At 45.0% G+C, this 15,054-nt stretch overlaps 1 protein-coding gene across 1 annotated transcript in view; it reads right to left on the bottom strand.

Annotated features, from left to right (window-relative positions):
- The window catches only part of CACNA1B (calcium voltage-gated channel subunit alpha1 B), a 268,165-nt gene that overhangs the window by 180,658 nt on the left and 72,453 nt on the right, over window positions 1–15,054 (bottom strand). Inside the window, 3 exon segments of the mRNA XM_056812766.1 lie at window positions 2,964–3,067; window positions 12,148–12,347; window positions 14,369–14,521. Of these exon segments, the coding sequence (XP_056668744.1) occupies window positions 2,964–3,067; window positions 12,148–12,347; window positions 14,369–14,521 (457 nt within the window).

The following is a 15,054-nucleotide window of genomic DNA, read 5'->3' as shown; positions in this document are numbered from 1 at the left end:
ACAGTACAATATCTCCTAAAGGGAAAGGGAGAGGCCAGTGAAGACATTACCCTTTTAGTCCCTTTAAACAAGAAGAGGTCTGATTCCTGCCCCTTCAACATCTCCAGAGGGATCCCTCCGGGGTCGGGGCAGGGGGCAGCCTAAGGACTGCTGAACATAGTTCTCCCCTCCAGATTGCACTCCAGATTTCCTTTAGAATACCCCAGAAACCTCTTCATCCTGGAAGCTCTCTCCACCCCTGGAATTGACACACTGGAAGTACCCTCCATCCCTGGAGCCTCTCCCTCCAATTGGAACCTCTATTTAAAGAGGGAACACAGACATGCCATCTCATTCTCCTTCAGCCTTCACTCCAGGCTCTCTGAATCATCTCCTGCCATCCCACACTGCCCTGGTCATCATCTACTTGCCACCCTTCTACCTTTTCAGCTTCTTTTTATATGTTGTCTTCCCCCATTAGAATATAAGCTCCAGGGGGCAAGTATGGTCCTTCTTTCTCTTTTCATTTGTTTTCCCAGAACTTTCCACAAGGTCTGGCACATAGCAAGTGTTCAATAAATGTTTGTTGACTAGAAAAGCACAGTTTGTCATTTTAAAATTATACTTGAAAACTCAATTGCCCACAGCCTGGCCTTTGATTCAGGACCAGGCAAAAGAACCAGAGAGCTTGGTGTATCTCTCCTTCCATGATGCATGAGTCACTTCCACCTTGAGCACCTCAGTTTCTCCATCTGTAAAATGTGTTTAACAATAACTACTCCCTTCCACTTTTTCCTGGAAGCCCCAAGGATTCATGAGAAAATGTCTGTGGGGCCTGGAGAGTAAAGAAGAAAGATGCTATATCAGTTCAAAGCATGATCCTTCCCTGAGCTTTGAAGCCCAGACATCAGAGCACCAGGCCTCCTGCAGGTAGCGGGTACCAGGGCACCGTGCTGTGGGCCCTTTTTGCCAGCCTCAGACTGCAGGAGACCCAGGCTGTTCTTGCTCCTGAGATAATCATGTTTCATCAGCTTACAAGTATGCATGCCTGTGGTGACCTTCCAGGGTCTGTATCTAATCTCTCCTCTGAGAGGAACTTCCAAGCATAGCTCAAAGACTTTTCTACCCAGGGGACAGATTACAAAATGACCACCATCCAGATGTGCATAGCAACTGTGGATCTGTGGGCAGAGACTGAGATAAGGGCCCCTGGAAGAAGCCTCCAATGGCTCCTCCTTCCTCAGTCTCTCTAGGGCAAATCCTGGCACTGGTCCAAGACTCAGTTTCCCCTTCAAGAGAACAAGGCCTTAGACACATATTGTGGTGTGTTGTATGGATTGCCTTGATTCTGCAAGCTCTAACCCCCTCCTACAGGAGTGGTAGCAGTGGGATCTCCTCGTGTGCAGAACTGGCTATAACCCACTGGGGCAGTGAAAAGACAATTGGATTTAGTCAGAAAACCCGAGTTTAAATCTTGCATCTGCCACTTCCTATCTTGTTTGACCCTCTCCAGGACTTTAGTTTTCTCATCCTAAACCAGATGATGTCAGAAGACTTCCTGTCTGTGATCAGATGAACTAACCTGGGCTCAAGTGAACGCTCATCCTCCCGGATTCAGTCCCCAAGGGAAGGCAAACTTCCTCAGGATAGATTAAGACTCCAGAAATGCCCCACAGACCAGGGGGCATGCAACTAGGGAATGGCCTGAAGATTCTGGAATTGGTGTAATCCACGTCTCTGTCGTTCTGGCCTTTACAAACTCAACTTCCTTCAGCCTCATTTCTATTTGTCTACTTAAGCCAAGTGGTAGCCCGGGCACCATCGGAGCCATCACAACGTCTGAAAGGTCAGCAAGGCCAGGAGGGCAATGAGAGCATACCCCACTCAGATCAAATTGGGCACTGTTTACCCCACGTCGCTCTCTAAGCCCCCATCTACACACTGTGGGGTCTTGGCAGTGGTCTGATCCCATGGGCTACAAAAGCAGGCCAGGGGCCCATTCTTTCAGGTCAAGCTTCCTGCCTCTCCTCCCTGCTCTCCCCCCTAGGGGAGGAGGGCTTACAAATGGGCCCAGCTTCAAGGGATTCATTTCTTGGGTCCCAAGAAAAGAAGAGAGGAATCTGGACTGAGCTTCTGATAGTCAACACCTGGGGAATATGGTCTGGTTTCATCATTCACTGCCCCCCTTACCCTCAACTCCATCCCTACCCCATCCATCTAGAGGAGAGGGGTAATTAGTTCTGTTTGCCACAGCATAATGCATGGTGGGGGGAGATCACAGATCTGGAAGACAGAGGGGAATAATGAGTGAGTTTATGAATCTGGAATACAGAGAGGAATAGCTGAGGGCTCCATGGCTCTGGAGAACTGAGGGGAAGAGCTGGGGGGAAGATCGTGGCTCTGGGAGACAGAAGTGTCCAGGGATAGAGATGAGAAACAGTGTTCAAAGCCAAGGGAAAGGAAAGGAGGGGAAGGAAAGGGGGAGAAAGGATAAGGGGAGGGCAAAGGAGGGAGCTAAGAGTGCTTACTGCGTGGGCCTAGTCTCCACTGAGACTGTGAAATCACAGTTCCCGGTGCAAGGCATTAAATATTAATTCATTATTAAATATTAACAGATGACATGAGCCCTGCAGCGCCTGAATGAACAGCACAGGCGTCTCTAGGGATGCAAATCCAGGCCACTGTGGGGCCTTCCATTGCCCTGTTTTCATGCCTCCTTCCAGGTTTAGCCTGGGGAGGAAGGAGTTAAGGAGAGCTGTGGGGAACCTCATCCTCCCTTCAAGGCTGAGAGCTTTAAAAGCTTTTAGATGTCTCGGGCACTTTGCAAATCACAGGGCTGGTGTTAGAACCTCAGGCACTAATGTGACATTTGTGTCTCTTGCCTGATTCCAACTCTCCCCCGAGCTCCCAACTTCCTGACCTTATGTGGTCCCATCTTACCCAGAGAACATCTTGGGACATGAGGTAACAATTTCCCATCTTACCCTGAGAGCACTCCCAGAACCAGGTTGAGCATGAAGAAAGATCCAATGATGATGAGAGGGATGAAATAAAGCCAGTTCCAGGTATTCCCCGCTGCATCATTAGTCTAGAATTAACAGGAAAGGAAGAAGAAATTGGAGACTGAAAAGCCACTAGATACTATTCCCCAAACTATCACACAAATACACACACACACACACACACACACACACACACACACACACACACACACACACACATCCCCTCTGCAGAAGGGAGTGCTTAATCTTTTTTCTGTCATGGACACCTTTGCCAGTCTGGTGAAGCCTATGGTCCTCATTTCAGAATAATGGTTTTAAATGCATAAAAATTTCTTAAGTTTACAAAACAAATTAATTACGTTGCAATGTAATTATCAAATTTTTTTAAGTTCCCAGACCCCAAATCAAGTACCCCTGCTTTATAAATCCTCTTGTCCCTTAGCAAGACAGATGGCTCACCCTGCTCCTGTGCCTCCCCTCCTCTTCCTTCACCTACTTCAGACCTTCCCTGTTCTCAGGATTAGACAGACAGCTCCAGATCACCCAGGGGAAGACAGCATTTCTATACCTCAACTCGACAGTTTCCCAGTACCCAGGGCAAGAAATACTGTTCACCTTGTCGCTTCCCCTTCTGTTCCATCACTCACCCTAGATCTCCTCAGCCCCTTAGGAGACCAACTGCTTACCCTATTCCTGTGCCCCTCACCAGAGGAAGGATGTCGAAAATAATCCTTGTCTACATCACAAATGTCTGATGAACAATGGCATGTCTGAGTCTCAGCTACCACATGAAGAAGGAGGAAGGAATAAAAGACCTTGGACAGCTCCTACCACTCCATGCATATGGCAGCCTTGGCCATCTCCTAGGATCCAACACAAGACTTCCATTTCTGTTTGTCTCCTTGTCAGGTGAGACAATCAGTACCTGACCTGACCAATAAAGGCCCTGAGGACACTGAAGAAAGATAGAGACAGGAAGGCTACTTAATACATAGGCACCAGCTCCATGATTTGGTTGTTGTATGGGCCTTGTTGTTGCTCAGTCTTTTCAGTCATGGTTTACTCCCCTTTTGGGAGTTTTCTTGGCAAAGATACTGGAATTGTTTTCCATTTCCTTATCCAGTTCATTTTTCAGATAAAGAAACTGAGACAAATAGGATTAAGAGACTTGCCCAGGGTCACACAGTGAATGTGTCTGAGTTTGGATTTGAACTTGGGAGGATGTCTTCCTGACTTCTGGCCTGGCACTCTCCTCCTCCATATATTTAGGATTTTGAGATTAAGGTGTTCTCCATCCAAACTCCATTTCTTGCTCAAATCCCCAGTCCTGACCTCACCCCTGCTTCTGCTTGACCCGCTAGCCTAATCTGATACATCAATCCTGCCCCTAAACTGTCAAATTCAAAATTATCTCCTTTCCCTAGTTAGGACAGATACCTCCAGCCTCTGCCCCCAACTTCTGCCTCAGGAATCATGGTAACCACTTTGCACTAGCCCAGCCTAGCCTGGCCTGGGCTTCTAGTCCTGGCCCTGATATGTGGCATGTTTCATAGCTCCCAGCTGACCTCTCCCCCCAGCACACACCTGCCCTCCCACTACACAGAGCCAGACACACGCTTCCCCGGAGCCCTGTGGGCTTTGGGAACTGCAAGGCTTGCTCAGAACTGGCTTGTGAAGTTCCACACTGGGGGCGGGGCTATCACTGACTTCTCTGGCTATATTTAGGGGCTGTCTTTTGTTAAAGTTTCTTTGTGGAAATTGGTTCCTTTGGTGGCTGCAGGGAGAGGACAGCCAAGATCCTCATTACCGCCTTTGTCCCTGGCTGTCTCTGTTCCCTCCACCAGGCACGCGATGCCTTTTTCTCGCCAGATCCTGTCATTAGATCATTCCACATGAAAGGCACACTCTCTAAATTAGACCTGCCTAGCATCTGATTTGGGCTTTACACTTCAGAGCTGTCTCTCCAGGGGAAGGGACATCGAGGATTTGAAAGTGGCTACCCCTCACAGGCTGATTATGGCATTCAGCACGTGGATCACCCTTTTCCTGCGACAGGTTCAAAATGTCAGTTAGGAGATGGATGGATTGAAGGGACTAATACATAACAATGCATGGCACTGCCCATATGCTATTACTTACTGTCTGTGTTATATTGAGTGAGTCACCACCTCTCTGATGGAGCCTCAGTTTCCTCCTCTGACTATAAACTTGATGATTCTAAAATGGCCCAAACCACTTAACCCAGGGTATTCTATATAATTCACAATGCAACAGGTGCCCATTGCAACAGGCTCCCAGTGCAACAGGCATTGAATGCATTGGCACCTAATGCATCACAGTCTTTCAGGCAAGATAACTCCCCAATTAGGCTGTTTGCTTGTGCAGCTGAGCTTAGCAAAGCCCTTGAGGGTGTGAGGGCAGAGCCAGGTGGATGGTGTGAGGGATTGAGTGGTGCCCACATGGGCTCTCCTCCAAGGTCCTCCCTCCTGCTACATCACCCACACAGCCCCAAAGCTCTGCCTTGCCCAGCCAGGCCCATGAGGGTGAAGCAGTTAGAACAAGTCAGATCTCTATGTCCATCTATGAGACTTGTATGGTAAATGCTTCTTCAGATAAGAAACAATACTTCTTTTGTGAGGAAACCTCCTTCCCCAGGTTCCATCCTAACCTAGATAGTCTCTGCTCTAGAGGCATACGACATAGCTTGTTCCTCCCTTCCTTCCTCTCTCCTTCCCTCCTTTCTTCTCTTCCTCCTTCTCTCCCTCCTTTCTTTCCTCCCTTCTTTCCTCTCTCCCTGTTTCCCTTCCTTCCTTCCTTCCTTCCTTCCTTCCTTCCTTCCTTCCTTCCTTCCTTCCTTCCTTCCTTCCTTCCTTCCTTCCTTCCTTCCTTCCTTCCTTCCTTCCTTCCTTCCTTCCTTCCTTCCTTCCTTCCATACTTTCCAAGCCTTAACCCAGTCATCTCCATAACCTCCTAGCTGAAACCTCTAGAAATCAGTGATTATTTTGGTAATGGGCTGGCAGTTCTTAGAAGACCCAGGATTTGCTCAAGATCACACAGGAGATGGAGGAGCCAGTAGGAGCTCTGTGATTTTTCTCCCCCACCTCACAGAGCTAGAATTAGCCCTGCATTCGTAAAGGGAATATAGGTGCCTGGTCTCCCCCTCTGCCCTCCTTCCCAACCATTAAGCTCCTGTAGAAAAAGCCCTAGTTCTAGATGAGAAGAGGAAGGATAGGTTGAGGGAGCTGAGAGATTCAGAGACTGCTGCATAAAGGCTAATATTAATTCACAGGCCCCAGTAGCATAGAGAAATGCATTTATTTTTATTTTATTTATTATCTCCAAGAATTTATTAATCACTATGTGTCTGAGAGGCAGTTAGGCAGTTAGTAAATGGAGTGCCTGGAGTCAGAAAGACTCCTATTCCTGAGTTCAAATCCAGCCTCAGGTATTTCCTAACTGTATGACCCTGGGCAAGTCACTTAATCCTGTTTGCTACAGTTTCTTCATCTGTAAAATGAACTAGAGAAGGAAGTGATAAACTACTCCAGGCTCTTTGCCAAGAAAACCCCAAAATAGGGTCACAAAAAGCAGGACAGGATTGAAACTGCTGAACAACATTATGTGTCAGGCAGGCACTGAGCTCAGCACTGGATATATAAATAATCCCGGCTATCAAGGAACTTCCATCCTTTCTGTTGTTTGAATAAAGCCTTGCTTCTCCCTATCTCACCCAGGCTGGAAGTACTAGATGAACTCATGAGTCTGATCCCACCTCTAAGAGGAACAAGAACTTTGACCTGCTCTAGTCTGATCTGGGCAGTGTTGATTCTCCCTAGGCAACCAGGGAGCTGCTCACCATTTTGATACCAGATTTACTTCAGATACTGGGTTAATTCACTGCATTTCAGCACTCCCAAGTTCCAGGGCCCCAGTGGCCTCAAACTCCCCAGTAGCTGCAGTTATGCACTACCATACCTGGTAAGGAGCTTATGTGCTTCTAGATACTACAAGGGCACTGGGGAGCTGGTTCCTAGTATCACCAATAGGTGAAGGGCTTTCTCCCTGTTGTAGGGTAAAAAGAAGGACGTAGTTCCCCCAGGGAAATAGGTGTGAAATGATAGGCCACCATGCTATTGGCTAGAAAGGACTGCCACAGCCTTACTTTCCTCTTTAGTATAGCCTGGGAGATATGTCTCTGACAAGAACCAGAGACTGATGCCACAAGAAGTTGACCAGAGAGGCAACAAGGTAGATAATAGCATGCCAAGCTGGGAGTTGGAAAGATCTGAATTCAAATCTTTCCTCAGACACTCCCTGGGCAAGCCACTTAACCCTGTTTGCCTAGCCCTTGTCCTTCTGTCTTGGAGAGCTGTTACTAGGTCAGAAAGGAAGGGTTAAAAAAAAGGAAGAAGAAGCTACCCAGCTCTCTGGGGAGGAGCAGGGCAAAAATCTAAATTTCTTCTCAAAGCCAAGCCCAACACAACCACAGTCCTCAAGCAGTATGGGTTTTAATACCTTCTCAACCATAGACTCCTTGTCTAAGTGGCCCTGGATAGGCCCATAACCCACCCTAGACCCATCCTTTGTTAGAGAGGCAAGAACTCCAGAGGCCTGAGTTGAGCATGATGTCAGTCCTAAGCTAGCAGGAATTCTCAGAGGATGTATCTATTACGTTGGTACCACAGCTACTTCCTCTCTCCCTTTTACCTATCCCCAATACAATCTGCCAGCAGAAGGGGGCTGGGGCTGTAAGTGATAGAGTGGGGATAGGGTTAAGCATCATTATACACTAGGTTTCCTGAGACAAAGTCCCTGAGGAGCTCAAGCACCAATACATGAGACATAAATCTTGAAAATTCTAGGAATGGATGAAAATAAGAGAACTAAAAATAGGAGGAAATAGCTCCAGTAATAAAGAGCCCACCCAGCTCCCAGTTCCAGAGAGACCCTAGGGGGAGGCAGCATATGGTAAGGGTAAGGGTGTGGGAGAGGAATAAAACCAAAGGGAGCAAGGAAGCCCAGGCAGAAACAGCGGGAGACCAGGAGAAACCTCCTTAGGAAGCAGCACAAGCAGTTATCCCAGTAAGAAATAAAGCGCCCACTCATGCCCACACCACTGGGCTTGCCTGTCTCAGACTGCTGCTGTTCCTGCCATCAAGGGAGCACGTGCCCCTCCCAAGGCCCACACCAATGGGTTGCTACTGTTGGCATCAAAACATGGAAACCATGAAGTAATACCAGATGGAAAACATCCTACTCACTTACCTTCTTTGGTGGAGCTCCTCTCATCCACTGACATTCTGCCTGGTCTCATTCCCTAATGGTTACAAAGTTCTTACTCCCTCTTACTCTCCCCATCCCTGTGATACTGAGTCCCAGACTATCAAAGAGAACCCTCCACCCCTCCTGACTTTCCTCTCATCCCTTAGAACCACAACAACATTGATTCCCCCCAATATCTCCATATCTGCCCACTCTTGCCACTGTCATCTAGAAATCTCACTATATAACTAACAAACTTTCCCTTACTTTTAGACTTACTGCTCCTACTTTTCTTCCATCTTTCTGGCTCTCATTGAGACCCTGCTCCCCCTAGATGCTCTGCTTCCCAGGAGATTGTTTCCAATATTGTTTTCATCTTCTCTCATGTCTCTTGGTTTGGAGGCTGTCAGAATGCTCCTTGCACCTTACTGTCACTTCCAGATCCTCCCTCTACCACTGTCTCATAGCAGCCCCACCTCCTTTGAGGTTCATGCTATCCAAATGCATCATACAAACCATTTTCTGTTGGTTATTATCTATAAACTCCCAATACATCCTTCCTCTGCTCTCAATGAGTTAAAAGCCTGGTTCATAATCTCCCTCTCCATCCAATCCTGTCATCATACTAGTACTCAACATACATGTTGATATACCATTAAATATCCTCATTTCCCCATTCCTCAATCTACTCAAATCCTAGAATTTTTCTCCTTCCTCCCAGCTACATATGAGCCATTCATGTCTTTAATTTAATTTAATCATGTACATGTGCTCCATTTCCAAAACTAAAAATTCTGAAATTTCTTCATCTGATCACAATCCCCAATTATACCATCTCTCCATATGCTTTACAAATGCCCCAACCAATTGTTTATTCTTATCCTGACTTCTAATCTCTACCCCTTAGGATCTTCCCAGGTCTTCATCCCTGCTCTGACTATAATCTTCTCCTTTCCCAGTCTCAACCCCTTAATGAATCAGATTGACTCTATAATATCCTCCACTCTTGAATTCCTTGCTCTCTAGTCATAGTTTGCCAAAAGCCAAGGCTGGATTATTCCTACTATCAACCAATTCATATATTGCTGAACAGAGCAGAAGTAAGTCTGGCACCCAAGTTGCCTGGATTCACAATGAATTTATGTTTTGTTATCTTATCTTGGCCCTAATGGCAACAAGGCATTCAAAAAATCAAATTTTGATTTTCCCTAATATATTCTCTTCTCATTCTCCGCCATGTCTGTTCCAAATTTTCTCTCTCCTCAAACCTTCAACAGCTTCCTCTTCCCTTCATCACAGCTGAGACCCGTAACTCATCCTTTTACACCCTCCAAAATGTTAGTTAGTCATTTCAGTTCCATCTAATTCTTTGTGACCCCATTTGGGATTTTCTTGATAAAGAATATGATCCATAAAGAACTCTAACTTTTACCTTCAACTCACAATTCCTTAATATCATTCCCCACCATTTCCTCTTTTGGTCTCTGATAAAGAAATGGCTTTTCATTTCACCAAAGCCCTTCTTCGCATCCCATCCCCTCCCATCTTCTTTAGCAGATTGCTCTCTATTATTATTATCCCTTCTGTTTCTTTAGTCTTTGTTCACTTATTACCTACTGGTTCCTTCTCTTGTCCTCAAACATGCCCAATTGTCTCCCATATTTATTTTTTACATACACAAAGGAAGGATAGCATTTATTGTTGCAAAGTCCCAAGTTACAGATATGTCTTTATATATACCAATAATAACAGTGAACATTTTATAAAGTGTTTCAAGGTTTGAAAAAGTGCTTAACATATGATAACAACCCTGTGAAGGAGGTGCCATCCCCATCTTCCAGTTGAGGAAACTGAAGCTGAGAAAGGTTAAATGACTTGTCCAGGGTCACACAGCCAGTATGATATGAACTCATATCTCCCTGACTTCAAGTCTGGCATTCTATCCATTAAAGCAGTCACAAAATAGCTACCCCTCACCTCAAAAGAGTTTCTCAAGCTCAACTCAAGCAAGTATTGCTCTCAACTTACTTAGTACCTGGCGCATAGTAAAAGATTAATAAATCCACATTGAATGAAATTGATGCCTCAACTCCTTTAGGTAGTCTTCTATGACTACCCAAGGCCAAGTTAATTTCTCCTCCATCTCATTCCTTCTTCTCTGTATTGCCAATTTTCTAGCAAGTTGTTTATTTTAACTAATTTCCTTTAGTTGATAGTCCTTATTTCTTTTTAATGTATTCTGTCTTGAATAAGACAAAGGGAAGAAGGGTATTCATCTTCAATAAGAGTTTTTAGCTTGGGTAAATCTAGAGAGCCAAGAGTCAAGCGAGAGTGAAGTGAGATAGTCTGAACAGCTCCAGAGTGTGGCTCCTTAAAGAAAATAAAAAATGAAATAGGGCTGGGATTTCAGGGCCACCCTCTTTTTCTGCTTTGGGGCTCTTCACACCCTTTGGAGAAAGCAATTCTGGGACGGACTCAAAAAAAGAATATAGAACTTGGAATGTTTAGATCAGAGAAGAAAAGACTGGGGGAAGGGATTTAATGTGACACCCTATATAAAGTGTGGGTGCTGGATTAAATAATGTCCAAGGTCCCTTCCAATTCTAAATCTTTTTAGTCTAAGAGGTTATGGATCATTTGTCCTATATATACCATAGAGTGTTCAATGAAAAAACAGGTGCTTAAATCAACAGGTCCTCCCCACCACCACCACCACTATAGGCAATGATACAAGTGCCTTATGTGTTGATAACTAATCCATCCCATTCTATTAAAATTTCCAATTATTTGAAATGCTATCATATGGAAGAGGGATTACATTTGTTCTATTTGGTCCCAGAAGGTAGAACTAGGAGTAATGGGAGAGAGTTAGGGGGAAAAAGGCCAATTTAGGCTTGACATCAGGAAAAATAAGTCTGCTCACAATTAGAGCCATCTAAAAGGGGAGTGTATGACCTCAGGAGGAGGTGAGATCCCCCTCCTTGAAATTCTTCAATCAGAGGCTATTCTGGTATGTTATAATTGAGATTCCTGGACGAGATCCCTTCAAACTCTTAAAGCCTATGATTCTGTGTAGTAGAAAGAACATAATTGATCAGAAGAGATCAATAGGGATCAGAAGACCTTGGTTCATTACCATGCTCTACCACTAATTTAGTTGGGTACCCTTGGACGAATCATTTCCTAGGTTTTCTAATCTAAAAAAATAGACACATTTGACTATGTGGCCTCTAGAATTCTTTCCCAGTAATTTCTGACTCTGTAAACCCCTAATTCCCTAAAACCAACTGAACTGAAGAATTAGAAGGGAACAGAGAGGTCATCAGGCCAGCTGAATTCTCCAGAAATTTCTCTTCTCATATCTCTCTGAAGACACACCTCTACACTGTTAACATTCATTATCCTACAGGTTTATACCCTAAAATTATTGTAGCATCATTTGACAAATGTCCTGAAATGGAATCTTTCCTAGTCCTCAGAGAGTTCATGCTCAGGGACCAAGGGATGAGGGAGCATCACTTAATTTCCTCCCATAGTGGAAGGCTTATGAATCAAGTCCATTCCTCCCAGATGCAGGACCCTGAGACCAGGGATAAGTAAATGCCACTGGACATCCTGTCAAGCAGGAACCTATTTCCCCTGCGTGAGGGTCCATGATCTTCCTGTTATAGCAGTGACCTTGCCTAAAGACCCTGTGATGAAGTGTTTCTTTCTTCTCTTATGGAAGTGGGTACAGTCATGCTACTAGAAAGACTGATGACATCTGAAGGCCATGAACCCTGGCATCATTGGGGTAAGATCAGTTTTGAAGCATAAAGGGAGAATTGCAATCAAAACAGGGCTAAAAGAACCACAGACTTTCCTTCTGTAGCCCCCAGCTCCCAGAGCTGGAGTTCTGACTTACATTGTAGAGGATATCTGTCCAGCCCTCCATCGTGATACACTGGAACACAGTCAGGATTGCAAACAGGATGTTGTCAAAATTGGTAATGCCAAAGTTGGGTCCACGCCAGTATTCTCGGCAGACATAGCCATTCTCACACTGTCGGGCTGGGGCATCAGTGCCGCAGGGAAAGTCTCCCACGGGATCTGCTTGTGGGTCCACTGTGAGGGCAACAGAAATGTAGACCCTGAGCAAAAGCTATGCCAGATACTCACTTTCTGGTCCTTGAGTACCCACAGTTCCTAATGACTTACTCATCCAGAGCTCAGGCTGGAAGAGAACACAAGGCTAGTAGCTTCTCTGTCCTCCTGATAAAAGCCTTTGGGGCAGGAACCAGCACAATCTTTGATCTCCCTTAGGAGCTGTCTAGAGTTAATAGTCCAGAGACACAGGATCAGATGACCAGAGTGATAGAGCCTTTGGCAAGCAAGATGTCAGGTGAAGATATGCATACCCTTCCTGTTCTTGAAAACCCAGAGACTCATCCAGAGCCAGGAAGGGCAATGTGTATGGGACAGGGGTCATTCCCCAAGGCAGTCCCCTAAACAATGTCCTGCTGCTACCCTTTATGGGAATTTAGGACCTTTTCCCATGGACTATAGCCCTGGAAGTTTTTATCCTTTCCACCAGGGACTCAGCCTATATGCTTTATGTACATCATGGACTCATAGATCTAGAAAGGTCCTTAGAGACTAACTAGTCCAATTCCCTCATTTTTTTAGTTTGTCACTAATACTCTATTTTTGAAATTCTGATCTTAGTTAATAACTGTTCTTTGTTTTCAATTAAAATATTTAATTCACTCTTTTCATTTCCAAATTTTCTCTCTCCTTTCTCCCCTTCCCCATACATTGAATAGCCAAGAAAAATGAAGATCATTACACGCATATGTAATAAAAAATATGTGTAGACAAGCAAAACAAATTTCTGCATTAGCTATGATCCAAGACAACCAAAAAAAAAGAAAAAGAGAGAGAAGAAAATGTTTCAATGTGCACTCTAACTCTGTCAGTTCTCTTTCCCCTAATTTTACAAATGGAAAAGCTGATATCCAAGGAGATGGAAATAATTTGCCCAGAGTCACAAAGGTAATAAGTGTCAGAACTGGGATTTAAATGTAGGCCCAGAGCCAATATTCTTTCCACTCTACAGTTCTGCTTCTCCAGTTCAATACTTTTTCAGACCCCTCCTTTAGGCTAAATATCAGGGTCATATCCTTTCTTCCTTCCAGGGCAACTAACCACTACCTTCCAGTCAAAGATTGAGTTAATGCTTTTTGCCCTCCTTTGGGACCTAGATAATCAAGATATTTTTTTCTGTTTGGGCCACAGGTCCACTTACCCAAGTTTCAGGGAGAAGTGCTGGTATCCCTTGGATTGACCCTCAGAGCCTGACTAGAACTCAGTTCTGGGCATACAGAGCCTTGTTCATTGTCCCCCAAAGCCTACAAGAGCTTCCTAGCCATTGCATCTTTTGAAACAAAAGATCTGTGTTTAAATCCTGTCTCTGGCACTTGTTTGCTGTGTGTCCTTACATTTATTGTACTGTGAAGTCCTCCTTCTCCATATTCCTAGAAGGGAACCCAGGAACCTAGAGGGATTCCCTAGAGGGGAATCCATCCTCCCAGGAAAGGCCTTTAGGGCAGGAGTCAGCATGATCATTGACCTCCTAAAGGAGCTGTTGAAAGCCAATAATCCAGAAACAAAGGAAAGGATGGCCAGTAATGGAATATTCCATCTCTGAGGTCCTTTCCAACTCTCAGAATCCTAGGATCAAAGGCTTTTTCTGATGTTAATACAAAAAAGCATATTGTAGGAGTTGTGGGATCTATCATCCTTGCTATCCAGGAAGCTGAGGCTAGGGAATCACTTGAGTTGGGGAATTTTGAACTACAGTAGGTGATCAGGGGTCCTCACTGAGTCTGGCACCAATATGGCGAACCACCAGGCAGCCCAAGGAGGCCTGTGTTGGAAACAGCACATCAAAGCTCTCCCTGCTCAACAGTGAGGTCACTATGCATCCATCCTAGGTGAGACAGGGAGGCCAAGTCTCAGAACACAAACACAGCCAGAGAGTCCAAGGCCAGCCACTGAATCATACTGTGGCCCTGTACCTCAAGCCAAGTGGGGCAGATCTAGAACTATAAACATGTGGGGATGGGTCCCGGCCTTTGGCCCCTCACCTGTGTTATTGGGGAAGCAGGCTTTGTGAAACTTGCCCATGTAAAACTCAAGTCCAATGATGGCAAACATGACTATGGCAAAGAAAAGCAGGAGGCCAATCTGTAGCAGGGGCACCATTGCTTTCATGATGGACTTGAGCACAACCTGGAGACCTGGAAAAAAAAAGATAAAGGCATCAGCTCCAACAGCCCAGCCATCCCCTTCCTCAGGTGTGGGAGGACAATGAATGACGCAGTTAGGTGGTGATGAGGACGGTCAATTGGACATTGAGTCAGGAAGTCTGGAGTTGAGTTTAAGTCTGGACTCAGACGTTTATTATTTGTGTGATCTTAAGCAAGTCACTTAACATTTTTGCCTCAGTCTTCTCATTTATAAAATAGGGATAATAATAGCATCTATTTCCCCAGTTCCTATGAGGATAAAATGACAAAATATTTGTAAAATGCTTTGAAAACTTTAGAGTGCTATATAAAAGCTAGCTGTTGCTTTTAAATTGAGGGAGACAAAACTCAAATAATTTGCCCAGGGTTATACAACTAGTCAGTGCCTGAGGCTGAATTTGTACTTGGCTTTCTGTGTAGCATCATCATCATCATCATCATCATCATCATCATCATCATCATCAATTTCTCCTCCAGGCTAGAAAGATTTTGGAATGGGGACAGCTAGTTGGCTCAGGGGATTG

The sequence above is a fragment of the Monodelphis domestica genome, chromosome 1, assembly GCF_027887165.1.
Source record: "Monodelphis domestica isolate mMonDom1 chromosome 1, mMonDom1.pri, whole genome shotgun sequence".
NCBI classification, from domain to species: Eukaryota; Metazoa; Chordata; class Mammalia; order Didelphimorphia; family Didelphidae; genus Monodelphis; species Monodelphis domestica.
Note: the sequence above shows the minus strand (reverse complement) of the source record. Positions and strands in the feature narration are given on the sequence as shown.